Source organism: Camelina sativa, chromosome 7, assembly GCF_030686135.1.
Source record: "Camelina sativa cultivar CO46 ecotype springtype chromosome 7, ASM3068613v1".
Classification (NCBI taxonomy): Eukaryota; Viridiplantae; Streptophyta; class Magnoliopsida; order Brassicales; family Brassicaceae; genus Camelina; species Camelina sativa.
In genome coordinates, this window is record NC_141886.1 from 19,907,291 (window position 1) to 19,923,054 (window position 15,764).

The 15,764-nt window shown below is 35.2% G+C and overlaps 3 protein-coding genes across 6 annotated transcripts; 1 reads left to right on the plus strand and 2 right to left on the minus strand.

Moving 5' to 3' along the window:
- The first annotated feature begins 222 nt into the window (after positions 1-222).
- LOC104704699 (putative F-box protein At1g67390) lies at positions 223-2,818 on the plus strand. Its single transcript, XM_010420740.2, has 4 exons — positions 223-660; positions 1,331-1,951; positions 2,049-2,222; positions 2,345-2,818. Exons 1-4 carry the CDS (start codon positions 334-336, stop codon positions 2,651-2,653), a joined length of 1,431 nt encoding a protein of 476 aa, XP_010419042.2. The 5' UTR covers positions 223-333; the 3' UTR covers positions 2,654-2,818.
- LOC104701346 (uncharacterized) lies at positions 2,712-6,127 on the minus strand. 4 transcript variants are annotated; one of them, XM_010417012.3, is made up of 8 exons: positions 5,915-6,127; positions 4,109-4,224; positions 3,845-4,029; positions 3,668-3,722; positions 3,464-3,584; positions 3,339-3,386; positions 3,148-3,257; positions 2,712-3,057 (listed from the first exon to the last, which is right to left on the minus strand). In XM_010417012.3, exons 1-8 carry the CDS (start codon positions 6,030-6,032, stop codon positions 2,959-2,961), a joined length of 852 nt encoding a protein of 283 aa, XP_010415314.1. In that variant the 5' UTR covers positions 6,033-6,127; the 3' UTR covers positions 2,712-2,958. The 4 variants fall into 4 exon arrangements, with proteins under 4 accessions (XP_010415314.1, XP_010415315.1, XP_087315041.1 ...); XM_010417013.3 differs by having other exon boundaries at positions 3,148-3,242; positions 5,915-6,126; XM_087458915.1 differs by having other exon boundaries at positions 3,148-3,242; positions 4,109-4,245; positions 5,915-6,126.
- A 448-nt stretch (positions 6,128-6,575) lies between these two features.
- LOC104701347 (putative arabinosyltransferase ARAD1) lies at positions 6,576-9,029 on the minus strand. Its single transcript, XM_087458913.1, has 3 exons — positions 8,335-9,029; positions 7,695-8,105; positions 6,576-7,307 (listed from the first exon to the last, which is right to left on the minus strand). The coding sequence occupies exons 1-3, from the start codon at positions 8,974-8,976 to the stop codon at positions 6,891-6,893; spliced, it is 1,470 nt and encodes a 489-aa protein (XP_087315039.1). The 5' UTR covers positions 8,977-9,029; the 3' UTR covers positions 6,576-6,890.
- Positions 9,030-15,764: the final 6,735 nt, after the last annotated feature.

Consider the following 15,764-nt stretch of genomic DNA (forward strand, 5'->3'; position numbering starts at 1 on the left):
AACTTGGTTTAGTCTGACATATATAGTGTAATCGTTTTTCCCATATTCTGTACAGATATATTTCTCTTTTTAGTATGAACAGAAAGCATATTTTTTATCACACAATAAGGAATATGTTCATTGTTATATTTGTTTCCATTTTTATAAAAATATAATAGTCAATAAATAAAAATAAAATAAAATACCACTTTAATTAGAGTTTCATTACAGTATAAAAACACCACCCATAAATTTTCGCTACTTGTAATCCTTCTTATCTCTTCGTAATCACATATGACATATTTTAAACCAAACCTATCATCATCTCTCGTAGTGTTCTCTTCCAAGTAAGACATGGGTTGCTTCACTCTCTCCACTCTCAAGAATTTTCGATTTCATCGTCGATCCAAACTCACAAATAAACTATCGTCGGGTGCAAGAGACAAACAGACCCTCGTCGATACGGTGGATCGGATCAGTGAACTCCCAAACGATGTGTTGGCCATGATCCTATCCGTTATGGCCACAAAAGATGTCGTCAAGACAAGTGTGTTGTCTAAACGATGGAAGAATGTATGGAAAGAGGTACCCTACCTCTCCTTCGATATGAGAAAAGCTACCGTAACCAACATGGACCATCCGATCGCTCATTCTGCTCGTGTTGCCAAAACAATAACAAAGGTTAGCGTCTCTCTATTTTTCCAGTGTTTTCTGTCTATTGTTGTTCGACCATAGTATTGATGGTTGAATATTACATGACTAGTAGAGAAAGTCAATTTGAAATCAAATACACTTGTATGTGTTATAGAATATGAAAATCTTAGATATATAGAGACAAACAACAATTTCAGATAATTTATGATGGAAAACACAACAAAAAACATACTCTATGGATTTATTTTTATTTTTTGTAAATACTACAAGAAAATTTCTTATTACAAAAGTTCAAACATGTTTAACTAGGTGAGATGTTTCATATAGGTTTTTCTTCAATTCATGCAATAAAAAGGTAATAACAACGGTTTTCATGCGCAAATTTAAATTCTTTTGAGTTTTGATCAATATATTTGAAAAGGTGAGTATAGATTGTAGACGCAATATTATACGATTTAATGAAAATCTAACAACACACAATCTCTTGCCTAATTCACGTAGTTAATTACATGATATATATATATATATATATATATATATGTATGTATATATGTTTCAGTTTATGGAATTTAACAAGTGATGATAACTATAACATTCAAAATTTCAAATCTACATTGTCTATATGTATTAAATAACTTATGTTTTTGTGTATGTGCATAGTTGTTTTATTAAAACCATGATTCTTGTTTTCTTAAAGGTTATAAACAACCACAATGTTCATCTCGAGGGCTGCACAATCAAACATGATGATTACCAATGTCACAACGGTGTGCTCGAAACTTGGATTCGATTACCTACTCTTCAGAAACATACCAGGGCTCTCTCACTTATAAACCTTGATGCTAATGCTAGGGGAGTCAATCCGTTCCCATTTTCCCCAAAAATATTCTCCCATCCAGATCTCGAAACACTCTGGCTATGTCTATACGATTTAAATACTCCAGTACCCTTCTACCGATGTCATAACCTCATGATTCTCAAACTTGACAAAATCTCTACTGAGGTTGATGTGTTAAACACAGTTATTGCATCGTGCCCCTCTCTCAAGGTGCTAGTGCTTCATGTCATGTGGGATAACGGGAGGGCTTGCCTGAAGATTCGTAACAATAACCTAAAGCTCTTGCATGTGGCTTGCTCTAATGTTGATCGTATTGAGGTGCATGCACCTCTTCTGGATATTTTCTCCCTTGACTACCATTTTGATGATGCCCAATGTAACGTCGTCATCTATGCCCCTAGACTTTTGTTTACTACAAACTATGGGCCTAACTTGGGGAGAGTACAAACCATGGTCTATAATATTTCATGTAAAGCTCGGGTAAGTACAAGCATTTGCATTGAAGGAGATAAAGAATCTCAATGTAATTTCATTTATATATTGTTTGACATGTTTAAGTTGTTTATATGAATTGAAGGAGATAGAAAATCTTGGGGACGAGTTCTTGGTGCATAAAGCTGCTAACTTCTATCAGCAGCATAAATACTTGGCGGTGGCCGTGGATGTAATGAACTGGAAAGAAGTTGAGATGTTGCGAAATGTTTTGGTCGCATGGAATGGAATAAAAAAAGGTTTCTTTATATTATTTAAGGTACAAACATTTTATGCTTCAATTTTAGTTAGATAGATTTGATGTTTTTTTAATTTCATTAACATTTCTGTCTGATTAGTAGGTATCAAATCCGAAACATGTTTATGTATGTTTTTATATAGGATAAGAGTGTTTCTAAGGAAGAAGGTGAATCTTCGATCGGTGGAACACAAGAGGAAAAGTGGGTGGAAAACCTGTTTAGAAATGTTGATTTCAGTGTGGAATCTGTGCGGATGTATAAATTCAGCGGTTCGAATAAGAGACAATTTGCAATAGCTTCGCGTTTTATAACGCAAGGGACCGTAACGAAGAAGATAATGTTCCTGACGTCTTCGGTTCCTGAAAAGGTGAAGTTAGATACAGAAGCGGCAGTCGCCAAACTAATGGAACTTCCAAAGGGTAACGAGAATCTCGATATTGGATACTTCTGATGAATTTTGGCTTGAATTCTAAGTCCTATGTGACAAAATCTTATTATCTTCTGATAAATACATAAATCATGTTGTTTTATTCTTACTTTCTAATTTCTATAGTTACATTTTCTGTTGCCTGTTAAGTTTAAATGAAAAAAAAAAAAAAATACAGTTTTTTTGCAATGACCTATATAATTTATTTAATTTGCTCTCTCATCTCGCCGGTCGGATATTTGTAAAACAAAAATCAATTTCTTTGGGTTTCCTTACGTGAATTTGTCTTAATCTAAAGATGACAACAAAGAATATAGATTGGTAAAAGGCTAAGAGAGAAGAGAGAAAGAAGGCATATCCTCGATCCTGAAAACATCATCCATCATCAGCTCTCTCTCCAACTGACCCCTTGTACATCTTAGCACATCCTAAACCAATACCATCCAATTCATTATTGTCATCACCGTCACAAGCAATAATGTACTTTATAAATTATACGAAAACATAGATCGACTCACGTTGAACTCCATGTAGGTAGCGTTCTTTTCCAGCCATTGCTTGTCCATTACCGCAAAGGCCACACAGTAAAGCAAATCAAAGGCCCATTCGTTTTCTGGATTTTCATAATCTTTTTCGAGTCATTAATCAAATTAACCGAAGCTATGATTGATCATAACCAGAGGGATAATGATATGTTTCCATACTTTACCTGATAGCATTTGTAAGAACACCAGCCGTAGAAAACTCCTTGGCTTTACTGCACATGTAGTAAGTATAAAAACCAATTTTGCTTCACAAACTAAGGCAAGGCGTTAAAGAGTGAGTAACACTCACAGGCTTCTAGGTCGAGCATTTGCATGATCATGAAGGTAATGTTGACCCCAGCTACAGCGAATGGATATTCCCAAGCGGCTCTTTTTCCGCCTTGTTTCTTTAACAGACGCTGATATGAAGTCTACACCAATGGAACCGTAGAAAATTACATAAAAGGGTTATGGATTTCTGAGAGTAGAAAGTGACGTGGGAGTCAAGTTTTACCGAGAATGTCTTGGCAAAGAATAAAAGATTCTCCAATGATATGAATCCAGCTCCTCTGATAACAACAGATGCAAGAAAACCAAATTAATCACTATTTGACATGTTCTTATTACTTCAGCAGGAGAGAGAGGGAGAGAGGGAGAGAGGGAGGGAGAGAGGGAGGGAGAGAGGAGTAACCTGAAATCAGTGGATGGATCTTTTCCTTGCCATCCCATATTTTTCCACTGGTCTGAGACCAAAGCTTGAAGCTTTTCACCGGGATACGTAGCTGACCACAGTGCTTTCAGTGCATCCTGATGGTCGGGTTGCGATGCATCAAAGTAATTCTTCATTCTCTTCCTCAATCTCTTTAATCTTTCTTCCTATGATATAACCCCTATCAGACTCAGAACACTGAATGCTTCCATAAAAAAACAAATTACTGCAGCTAGTTTTGTTTACCTGCAATGGTGTCAAGTTAGAACAGATACGTTCATATGCTCTCTTGCGGTTGAAGCACACACATGTTAGGCTTTTCTTGATTCTCCAACTAGGTGTGCTACTACAACTTGCATCATCTGCATCCGTAGTAATCAGCCCTGTATAAACAAATAAGAACACACTTGGTTCAAGAATTACATAAAAGCATTTCATACTAATTAAGTACTTACTATATAAGTAAAGTAGCTAGCTTCCATTTGGAATTAAAGATTTAAAACACACTTGGTCAAGTCATAGGAAAATGAGGGCACCAAGCACATGTAACTTGGCTGCTAGTCACATCTCATTGTCCCAATCCGGTTTTTTTTTGGTTGGTTTTGAATCACATTTTTTAGTTTAAGAATATCGAAACATCGAAACCTTCAATTTGGTAAATTCTTTTCAAAAAAACAAAAAAAAGTATTCGATTTATTTTCTCTACAGTTTTTGTTTGGTAAGGTTATATAAAGTATGCTCGGATATGAAAAACTAAGCAGATCGTTTTGGTACGATTTCGCTTCAAACTTTTTTATACGGTTCTGGTTCGGTATAAACTGGTTTATACACTGCTAGTCCTACATATGGTGACAAGTTACCCAATAATAGATATAACTATGTGACCCCCATTGCCACATAAAGACAATGTGATTACTATTTGAAGTGAGTACCACTTGCCTCAACTCCAATTTATAAACTTTTTGTTTTTGGTTAGGATAACAATTTCATACAACTGTCAAAATTTTGCTCTTCAAGCTGATCTAGACATTTGAGGGGACCAAACATAAAATTCAATTCCAATAGTTAAATCAAGATAGTGTAACAAACATATAGATAGATCTACACAACTGAAGTTTTTGTTTTGAGTCACGTGGCAGACCGACTGAATCATTCACGGATCTTTCAGAGACCGATTAAACTAAACCGGGTGCAATCCTATGATGAACCACCGATACGAATTATTATTATTTCACAAAAAAAAAACTCAAAGGACCCACAAATAAAGAACCACTCAATCTTAGGTTATGATTCAGACACAATATAAAACCAATGCTCCTTGTAACCCAGACACCTAATAATTATGCTAAGAAGAGTCCCAAAAATACATCACCAGGAAAAAAACAAAAAAAAAACAAATTCTATCTCCGTTTCAAAATATAGGATGTTTTAACTAAACCACGCAGATTAAGAAGTCTTTACTTTTAACAAGTTTAACCAATCAGAAATAATACTGCATAATATAAAATATTAAACTAATCTAAAAGTTGCATGAAAATTTGAAAATATTCTATATTATAAAACAAAAAAACTTCTCTAAAACATTTTATATTTTGAAACGGAGGGAATACTAAAATAATGTTTTCTTGCAGATAGGTTTCTTGTATTATGTTAACAGTTAACTGGTCAAATATACTGTTAGATAGCGGACTTACTCTGCTACAGACACAGTAACCAAACCAGCCTTTTAGCGAATATACACATTTGTGAATCACTTTGCACAGTTTTGCAACATTTTAAATTTGGATAATGGAAATAGAAATATTAAATTGAGGAAAATAGTGATGAGAAACTAGTTCTTAACAAATAAACAAAAAAAAAATTGCATATGAATGGATCTAAATATCACGTTATGAAAAGCATAATAATAATTAAGGAAGATAAAAACAAAGATCATTTGTATACTACGATTCTGATTTGATTCGGCGTTACCAATTTTATAGGAAATATAGTTCCAAACAATATAAAAAAAACAGAGTAACAAGGCGAAAGAGAGAGAGAGAGAGAACGTACCAGCGGATGAGGCAGAGGCAGAGGCGTCGTCGGAGTGAGCGTCGCAACCGAGGACAGAGGAGGAGGAGGGAGGTGAGAGATGACGTGTCCCGACGCATGAGATTCTGACAACTCTCATCTCCGGTTTGAGAAATGAGATATTTTATTTTTCTGCAGATTCTTCCGGCGGAGAAGAACGTGCTTGTTACTCTCTTCTTTCTTACTAGTCAGTTTCGGCGACTTCGACTTATTTATACACTATTCGTGTTCAGTCGTTAGCTAAATGACGCATATACCCCTCCTTCATTACACACTTTTTTTTTTTTTTTATGGACCATTTTTGGTATGGCCTATTATTTACACTTAAATTCACTGGTTCAAAGAGATTGATTATACGGTTGGTCGGTTGTTCCAAGATTATGGTGGTCTGTGGTCATACTCATATCTCTCCTAGTGGGTTGAGAACAATTACTACATTCAGATGATATATATGCCTTCTTTAGAACCCATGAAAGGATTTCTTGATTCGGCAATAGTAATAGAATATGACACAGACACTCAGAACTGAGATTTCGTGGTGTAGAAGTTCCTAAATGAATAGCAAACTAGTAACACTGACTTACTTCGCGGTGTTAAGAACAAAACAAACCAAAATAGAAGCTGGAATACGAAGACGAAAGAGGAGCCAGGCTAGATCATCTTGTTTTTCATTACAAGTTTACAACAATAGGAACTCTCATCTCAAATCTTACAAGATATAAGTGTCGGGATCAGTGAACCTTAAAAAGACAAAATCAAAACAGATTAAGAGCTGAAACCTTTTAGATGCAACTACCTCAGGTTATTTAAAAAATAATAATGATGTTTTTAGAGAATATATGCCTATCAATGGATTGTGAATCGCAAAATGTAACAAAAGAATCAACTAATGTACAGTATTGGAGGAGGAAGAAGAATGAAAAGACTTAACCTTTGAGAAAAAAAATTGGTCATTTCTTCAGAGCCACCAATCAGGGACTTTCAACCTCCTGTTTCTATGTACAGCGAGCTTGACATTAGGAATCTTGTGTTTCACCTGTCTCCACAACATATTTACTGCATCTTCTCTCTTGGTTGGGTACTGGAACTCAAAGTGATGAGATACGTTCTTCAGGCGTTGCCACATTTCCAGCCATTTCTTCTTTGGAAACTGGCGGAGGTTGTTGAGGATGTAGCCCGGTTCAAGCGACTCTTTTATAGAGAAAAAGAGTGAGAATTCTGAGTAGTCTATTTCATCTTCAAAAGGCAGCTCGATTTTGTCGCTTATGATGACCGGAATGCAGTGACTGACAATGGCATCAAATAGGCGGCATGAAGATGGAGTGTCTCCAGCTGGATGCAAACAGAATTTTGAAGATCTCATCCCTTCCGTAGACTGGTGACAAAACAAAACATAAGGAGAAGAATTACTATCTATGTGATACGTTCAACATCAGATATCTTCCTCTAATTCTTCTCTAAATCAGCTTACAAAATGAAGAGCACAAACTAACTGACACAAGTACCAAAGACAGAAACCTTAGTTTGTTAAAGAGAACTCAAGATTTCTCCCATGCCTAATAGGTCCCCAAAAGACTCAAACGCCTAAACACATGAAACACTAGCCTATATATATACTCATGCTTAATGAAACCCTATCACATTGGTCTTGGACTGAGAATGCTGGGTTACCACATTTTCCTAAGATTTAAACTATCATGTGGACTCTCTATCAGGATGTATGAATCCTTGCCTAGTGAATATGAGAGGGGTAGTTGCTTACCACTTTGATGTTTTGTGTTGTTGCCACACTTTTCTCATAGTGAACATCAGAGTTACCAGCTAATAACTTCTCCAACCTCAGACGGATTTTACCTTCGTCTTTCCTAGCAGTATTCCCACGGAAGTAAAGAAGCGTGGTACGAGCCTCGAAAGGATCCCTCATACCATCATCATCACCATCACCATCCTCTGTCAAGGACTCAACAACATGTACATACGGGGAAACAACATCTTTACTAAGACTTGCCATGTCTTTCGGATAACGCCCAAAATCCACAACAACAAGAATCGACGCATTCACTTGTTGCCTTAGAAATCTGAAAGCATTAGGATGTGTCATCGGAATCACATGATCTTTACCTCCTGAACGTTTCCAATACTCTGAATTCTCAAGAAACTCCATTAACTCTACCTGATCCACAACAAGAAACAAAGCCTTTTCTAAACTCCATTGATACTGAATTGGGCAATTTCCGAAAAAAAAATTAAAGTTAACAACTTTGAGCAAACCCATCAACCAAAACTAAATCAGACCATCCACAAACCACCGGAATTTCGAAAAAAGATTCAAAATTTGTAGTAAAGTCAACGACTTTGAGCTAACCCATCAACACAAAACTAGATCAGAACTCCTAAATTACCTGTAACTGCCGATCAAACTCAGTATCAGGATCGGTCATGTTCTTCCCATGAGTATTAAAGCTCAAGGACGAGAAGAAAGGAACATAGAAAGCATCCGCCAAATCCGGATCAAAAACCCTAATTGCTTCAGCATCATCACCTCCCTGAAGAAGCGAAGCCATAAGCCAATACTCAACGCTGTGCTGTCTCTTAATCCCAGAAGTCTGAGGCCAAGAAGGCAGATTCTTCCCTGTGAGTGGCTCAACATCTGAGCTGCGTGGATCCATCATCGCCACATTGAACTTCCGAGGGAGATCGTACATGAATACACGGAGAGGTTGTTTCCCCGTGGAGCTACAAGGAGAGGGTTCACGGAGATAGAAGTAAGGTCTTGGATCGACGGTGCCCATGTAGATTGAGAAAGAAGCAACGAGGAAGATGAAGAAGACGATTGTGCATATGGTTTTGCCGTACATTTCTTCTTTCTGGATAGAGATGGTGAAGGTGAAGGAGAAGGATGTGAGATTTGGATCCAACGGTCTCTGTTTTGGTTTGTTGTTGTTGCTTGATGCTCGTGTTAACGAGTTTAGAATTGGAAGGAGACGTGTTGAGTCATTTGACAACGACAACAAAAACAGGTGATTCGATTCGAGTCGAGTCATTCAGTCAGAAAACAAAATCTACTAAACTCAAGTCTTTAGAATATTTTCTCCTCTTTTTATATTTTTGTTTCCAACTCAACATATAGTAAAACCTCTACAAAATTAATCATATAGAAAAGGTAATTATTAAAATTCTAGAAATATGAAATGAAACAATTTAATCTAAATCAAATCAGTGTTTTGAATGTTATATATTTTGTAGTTTTGGACTTGACATTTTTTATATTTAGAAAAAAATCTTTTGATAGTAAATTAGACAATAAATTATAAAGATTATAGATAATTTCACATTACAAGCTATATATTAATTTAAATTTATGATAAATGATTTTAGAGAAATACCTTCAAATAGCAGATATGATTTTAGTTGTCGTATTTTAGTAGTATTTTTGTCAACAGTTTATAAGAATATCGAAATGAAATGATACATATTCATAAATTAAAGACTTACCTAGAATTTTGGCTGATTTGTGACATTAATATTGAATGTTTACAAGCATAACATAACACTTGTTTTTTTCTTCTTAAAGGTTAGTATATTATCAATTTATAAAGCTGGATTTTTTTTTAATATTTACAATGTGCCAATATGAGACCGAAATTTTTTATTATTTTATAATTTTTATTAATTTTCTAGAATATATGGGGATTGTTGGGGAAAAAAAGAAGGAAAAATTGGAAATAAAGGATCTTTCTCCAAACCTTTGTCCATCTACACTTTATTTTTGTAGGTTTGGTCATATAGGTTTTAATATGCTTTTTTACCCATTTTTACCCTCATTTTAAAAAAATCAAAATAAGAAAAATATAAATATATTTGAAAGTGTGTTTATTTCCGAAAATAAGATAATAAAATAGGAAACCTAATCTTTTAATTCTGATACAAACAATCAAAAAATCATTCGCGGAGTTCGCCCTTTTTTTCTCCCAAGTTCAGCCGCCGCCGAGAAAAAGTAGATTTCTTCGTTTTGCCCTCTTCGGCTTCCGGGCTCCATGTCGGAGCTGTGGGAGGGTGTAGTTCTTCGACTTGCTTCCTAGTTTTTGTTTCTTTGGTTTAGTTTTGTTGTTTTAGGTGTTGTAGCTTTTGTCAAAATTCCCGTTGAAGTGAAGATCGATTGAAGGAGGGGAAGCAATTAGCGACGAGATCTGGTTGTGGTAGAGACGGATCCGTGTGTTAACAGTTTAGTTTTGGTTGTGGCTTGGTTGTGGTGGTTCTCTTGCGGCTGGTGGTTTGAAGGAGACGAACACTCGTTTTATGGTCTGGTATGGTATCTCTTTCGATTCTCTCTTCTTTGGACTGCGGGTTTTGCAATTAGGCTTTGTTGTTGGTGTTAGTTTGGCTTCAACCGATGGTTTCAAGTTGCAAAGAGAAGTTTGTTGGTTTGTGCCCTCTCTCAAACTTGCCTTCTCTGTTGGTTGGAACTCAATCCTTAGTTCTTCTGCTCTATTAGGTCTCCTAGCTAGTTAGTGTTTGCGCTATATGCTAGGTTTCGTTCTTTCTGCCTGTTAACCGGATGGTATTTTGTTGCTAGCCATCTACTACCTCTCTTTGGCGGCTCTTTTGAGCTGTGGTTTTGGGTTTTAGGCATAGCAGTGGATTCGTCTTTCAGTTGTTCTCTTGCGAGGAGGTCACCAGTTTTGATTTTGTAGATGGTTAAAGCTGGATCGACGAGGGTCTGCGTGTAAGAGCTGTTAGTCCTCTTTGGCTTGTCTCAGGTCGAATCTCAAGGTTTCTTCTTTGTCCCTAGTTTGGCTCGCTTTCTTCCGACTGGTTTTGTGCGACTGGATGGTTGTGGCTTCTGTTTCTCTGATGTCGTTCGAGCTTGCTTTCTTTCCTGCTGGTGCTGATGATGGTTTGTCGACGGTGTGCTATCATAGTTTATAGCACTTTCGGTCTAATTGGCACTCTCCAGCGTTTACAGGTTCTATGGGAAAGCTTGTGAGTTTCTTTCTGGTTCATCTGGGCAGTTTTAGTACTTTGGTTTTTGTTTATTCCTTAGTGACCTGTTTTTCTAGGTTGTTTAGTTTTTGTATCTCTGCTTCCGGAAGTGTTTAACTTGCCGGCTTATGTCTCTTGAAGTGTGTAACTTGCCAGCTTATGTTTCCCTTGTTTAGGCTTAGTCTTAGGTGATTTCTATGCTTTCACCTTTTTGTATTCCAACATATGTAATCTGTTCAGTTATAATATAAATTCAGATGACAAAAAGAAAAAACCTTTAATTGATTGAGAGACTTCTACAACCATCAAAACCTTTTTTTTGTTTCTCTCCTTTTACCAAGTCGTAAAAAAAAAAAAAAAAAAAACATCAATGACATCCAACATTAAACATACTTTGCTCTATTTCATAGTCTTCTCAAACCATCACCTTCAACTCTTCAAGAGACGTAGTGGGTTGCAAAGTCAGTAATCTGGCACGTTTTTCTTCATCATCAATAAATCTCCACTCCTTGCTGGCATCCAATCTCCATACACCACAAGTAACATAGATTTGCATCATAATCAGTAAATGAAAATTTCGTGGAAGGTGGAAGAGAGGGAAAACAACCGATCACGTTAGGTTAAGTCATGTTGAATGTCAAATTTTTCTGTATTTGTCTTTCTTCTAAATAATTAAGAATACACATTCTAAAATATATTAGAACATATCTAAACAATAAATACAGAACGTAACCATAAATTAAGATTATTCAAAAAATATTCACTTTTCTTATTTAATTTATTTTCTTTTTATTTCTGTGGTATTCTAAGTTTTACAGATTATAAATTCTAAAATATCTATGATATATCTTCTACTTTTTTTAGTATACAGGATAAAACGTGGAAAAAATATTTTGAATTGATGTAGAATGAAGAAAAATGTAGAATACATATTCTTAATTTTGTAGAACATACAAAATTCAGGTTCTGAAGTTTTTAGAACAAATTTTCCGTCTAAACTTTGTAGAACATGTACAAACTGTACAATGAATAATCTAAATGTTTCAGAACTTGAAAAAATCGTAGAAAATATTTTCTGAACAATTTAGACCATAAATCATCAATTTACAAACTGATTTTTGACACCCAAAACATTTTTTTTTTCAAAATTTTTTTTACACAGTTGTATACTAACATGGGTTTTCTGTTTGTTTTTTGTTTAAACTCCTAAAAACTTCACTATATCTATTAGTAAGGGTATTTTCGTCAAAATTGACAATTTTCAAAAAAAAGTTTATATGGACAAAAGTTTGAAAAAACCTCCTTTTATTTCCAATTTTTCCAAAAACAAATATATAGAAATTTTATTGTAGATTGACTGAGTTGTCAATTGCACATCCATTTTATGGGCACTAACATTTGATTGTAACAAATTAGGTGTACAATTACTCAACTATGGTCTATGGAACACAAAAATATTTTTTTTTGGAGGACCGAAAGGGAATCATTTCTTTAAAAAATGGGGGAAATGCACTACCTAACACAAAAAAAGAAACAATTTTTTTGTAAATGATTTGTATACCCGTAACACCTACATTTGAAGCACCCATCTCTAGACACTTTGTTTCATAAAAAAACTAATTGTGTAAAAGACTAACAATGACTTCCAAATTTCAAAAGTTAAAACAGTTCATAATGTTTGGTTGTACAGTCAAAAGCCTAGAGAAAGAGGTAATGGTTTAACTCACCATTATTGTCTATTAGATTGTGGTCTGCTGAAATAATTTTAGTGGATTCTTTTGGCTTTCAATTTATGTTTTTTTTTTCTTATTTCTTGAATCAACAAACTGCTAAGTCACTACAAGAGGTAGTGTTATGTGTTGATGTATTCTTAACTGAGTTTTACAACAAGATGAAAATGAAAAAGAAATAGATATTTACGAAAGGCATAGATGAAGATGAAGATGTTGATGCAGTCGTTGCACTAGTTCAGAGTACTACAAGAAGTAGTTCAACGAAGCAGATAACATGAAGCTGAAAGAAGGTTAGCAGCTAAGGCGATTAAAATTCAAACCATGAAGGTTATGAAGACTAGAAGCTTGGAGAAGAATCTAGAAGCATGAAGAAATTCCTTTTTAGTAGAAAAGGAAACATGAAGAAGACTATCCTTATTCAATAAAAGAAAAGGAAATTTGCAAAGAGATTTGGCAATTTCTATTAGGATTAAAATATGAATTTAAGCTTGTATTACCACGACCTATTGTGTAGAAATATGGGGCTAAGCCTTTGTAGAGGTTAGCACAAAAGAGCAATGGAATTCTTAGACATTAAGGTTATGTGGTTTCTTGTAGGAAAGCATAACCCTTAAGGGGACTAAGGGGTTTGTTTTGAGAGGTTCTTGGATTGTGTATAGATCCATGAACATGAAAGATTAGATAATTGATTGAGTGAAACTTGTAAGTTTACTAAACAGATTGTCTAATAAAGAAGTTTTATTTTGAAGAATCACTGTCTTAGTTTGTGACTCAGTTTTGTGTCTCGGTTTCCATACATATCAATAACTCTTGCGTTTTCAATTGGTATCATAGCGGCACTTGTAAGATTACATACAAGTGAGATCCTGTGGAGAAGATGGAGAGCTATCATGGACTTGAGTTGGTTCAAGAGTAATATTAGGTGATGGAAACTATGGTTTTTGGAAATCAAAGATGAAGGTGGTTATAGGAGGCATTGATGTATATGCTTGGAAAGCCATATTGGAAAAGTGGGAAGAACCAAAAATCAAGGATGAATCAGGATTGGAAGTTGATAAGCCAGAGATGGACTGGACTAACGACGAATTGAAGAAATCAAAATATAACGCCAGAGCACTCTCCGCTATTCACAATAATGTTGGAAGAAACCAGTTTGAACTGATTCAGGGGTGTGAAACAGCAAAAAAAGCATGGGATATCTTGCAAACTCACTTTAAAGGAACCACTAAGGTGAAAATTTTTAAGGAAAGACATGTTAGCTTCAAGATTTGAAAATCTAAAGATGGAAAGCTATGAGTCAATATTTGATTTTAGTTCCAAGATAAGTTCTTTAGCTCAGGAAGCATTGACTCCTGGGAAAAAAATATAAAGACAAGAAATTGGTGAAAAAAATTCTAAGATGTCTGCCTACAAGGTTCATGGCGTACAAGACTGCTTTGAGTGTGTCTCATAACACGGAAAATCTTAGTTTTGGAGAGTTGTTGGTATGCTTCAAGCTCATGAGATGGAACTGGAAGGTGCGAATAAACGAGACATTTTTGCTCTTGAAAGAGAGAATCACAAAGTAGTAGAAGAAGATTCGATTGGTTTGCTGGCCCAAAAATTTATTCGAGTGTTGAAAGAAGCAGAACAAGAACTAGGTCAAAGGAGGTTCAGCTTGATCAAAAATAATCCAGGGAAAGGTGAAGCTGTCAAGAAGACATACATGCAATGTTATGAGTGCAGAGGATATGGACACTATACGAATAATTGCCCTACAATCAAAATAAGAGAATATATGGTCTGCATTATCAAAGTCAAAGCAAAAAAAAAAAAAAAAAAGTAAAATTCAGTGAGACAAAGAAAAATTTGCTGGTCCATGATCTTCATGACATGGTAATTTCTTCCTTGTTTTCTTTGGTTGCAAATTTCGGATCTTATGTCTGAAAGGTGTTCTGAAATCTTGAGAGCGAGATCTTTTCAATGATATATAGAACGTTGTTGGGTTCATTATAGTTTGATAGAGAATCCCTTTGGAAGTTGGATGCTCACTGGATTATCTCACTCTGGATCTGTCATAGGAATCTTGCCATATCTTTAAAACCATAGCTGCAAATTGTGATCTGTTTCTTTCTATGGATTCATATGAAGGTTGTTGATTTATCAACCAAGTTTCATAATTTTCTGGGTTGTTTTACTACTCTGGTTATTTGCTGTTTCAAGACAGATAAGTAAGAGTTGTTAAAAGAGTTCTTTAATACTGGAAAGGAAACAATGAGTGTGTCAAACTGTGAAGATGTTTTTAACTTGTGTGTGCTCACAAGCAGGGGGAGAAGAAGATGGTTTTTGATGTTCAGTTCTTTGCTGGAATTATATTGTGCTTGAGAGACACACAAAGTTAAAAAGGGGGAGATGACATAATACAACAAAGTGATGCGGATGTAAAATATAGAATGACTATTTCATCTGAGCATTAAGTATGTGTTTTGGTTCTAAAACTCAATCATCAAGGGGGAGATTGTTGGTGTTATGAAGATTGAGTTTTAGATGTTGCAGATATATTTACTTGGAGATTAAGGGAGAGTTTGGAGATCATCAAAGTAGTAGTTGAAGCTTATGTTGTGTGAAGCTTGGATTGTAAAACTCAATAAGAAAGGGAGAGATTGTTGATGTATTCTTAACTGAGTTTTACAACAAGATGAAGATGAAAAAGAAAAGGATATTTATGAAAGGCATAAATGAAGATGAAGATGTTGATGCAGTCGTTGCACTAGTTCAGAGTACTACAAGAAGTAGTTCAACGAAGCAGATAACATGAAGCTGAAAGAAGGTTAGCAGCTAAGGCGATTAAAATTCAAACCATGAAGGTTATGAAGACTAGAAGCTTGGAGAAGAATCTAGAAGCATGAAGAAATTCCTTTTTAGTAGAAAAGGAAACATGAAGAAGACTATCCTTATTCAATAAAAGAAAAGGAAATTTGCAAAGAGATTTGGTAATTTCTATTAGGATTAAAATATGAATTTAAGCTTGTATGACCACGACCTATTGTGTAGAAATAGGGGGCTAAGCCTTTGTAGAGGTTAGCACAAAAGAGCAATGAAATTCTTAGACATTAAGGTTATGTGGTTTCTTGTAG

What these genes read in the sequence shown, in the direction of transcription:
- LOC104704699 (XM_010420740.2), top strand. Translation starts at nt 334, where the DNA reads ATGGGTTGCTTCACTCTCTCCACTCTCAAGAATTTTCGATTTCATCGT. An exon ending in TTGCCAAAACAATAACAAAG is followed by an intron (nt 661 to 1,330) that starts GTTAGCGTCTCT and finishes GTTTTCTTAAAG; the next exon opens with GTTATAAACAACCACAATGT. An exon ending in GTTTCTTTATATTATTTAAG is followed by an intron (nt 2,223 to 2,344) that starts GTACAAACATTT and finishes GTTTTTATATAG; the next exon opens with GATAAGAGTGTTTCTAAGGA.
- LOC104701346 (XM_087458914.1), bottom strand. Translation starts at nt 6,032, where the DNA reads ATGAGAGTTGTCAGAATCTCATGCGTCGGGACACGTCATCTCTCACCT. An exon ending in TGCCTCTGCCTCATCCGCTG is followed by an intron (nt 4,246 to 5,914) that starts GTACGTTCTCTC and finishes TTGTTTATACAG; the next exon opens with GGCTGATTACTACGGATGCA. An exon ending in CTACCTACATGGAGTTCAAC is followed by an intron (nt 3,058 to 3,147) that starts GTGAGTCGATCT and finishes GTATTGGTTTAG; the next exon opens with GATGTGCTAAGATGTACAAG.
- LOC104701347 (XM_087458913.1), bottom strand. Translation starts at nt 8,976, where the DNA reads ATGACTCGACTCGAATCGAATCACCTGTTTTTGTTGTCGTTGTCAAAT. An exon ending in AGTTTGATCGGCAGTTACAG is followed by an intron (nt 8,106 to 8,334) that starts GTAATTTAGGAG and finishes GTTGTGGATCAG; the next exon opens with GTAGAGTTAATGGAGTTTCT. An exon ending in CAACACAAAACATCAAAGTG is followed by an intron (nt 7,308 to 7,694) that starts GTAAGCAACTAC and finishes TTTTGTCACCAG; the next exon opens with TCTACGGAAGGGATGAGATC.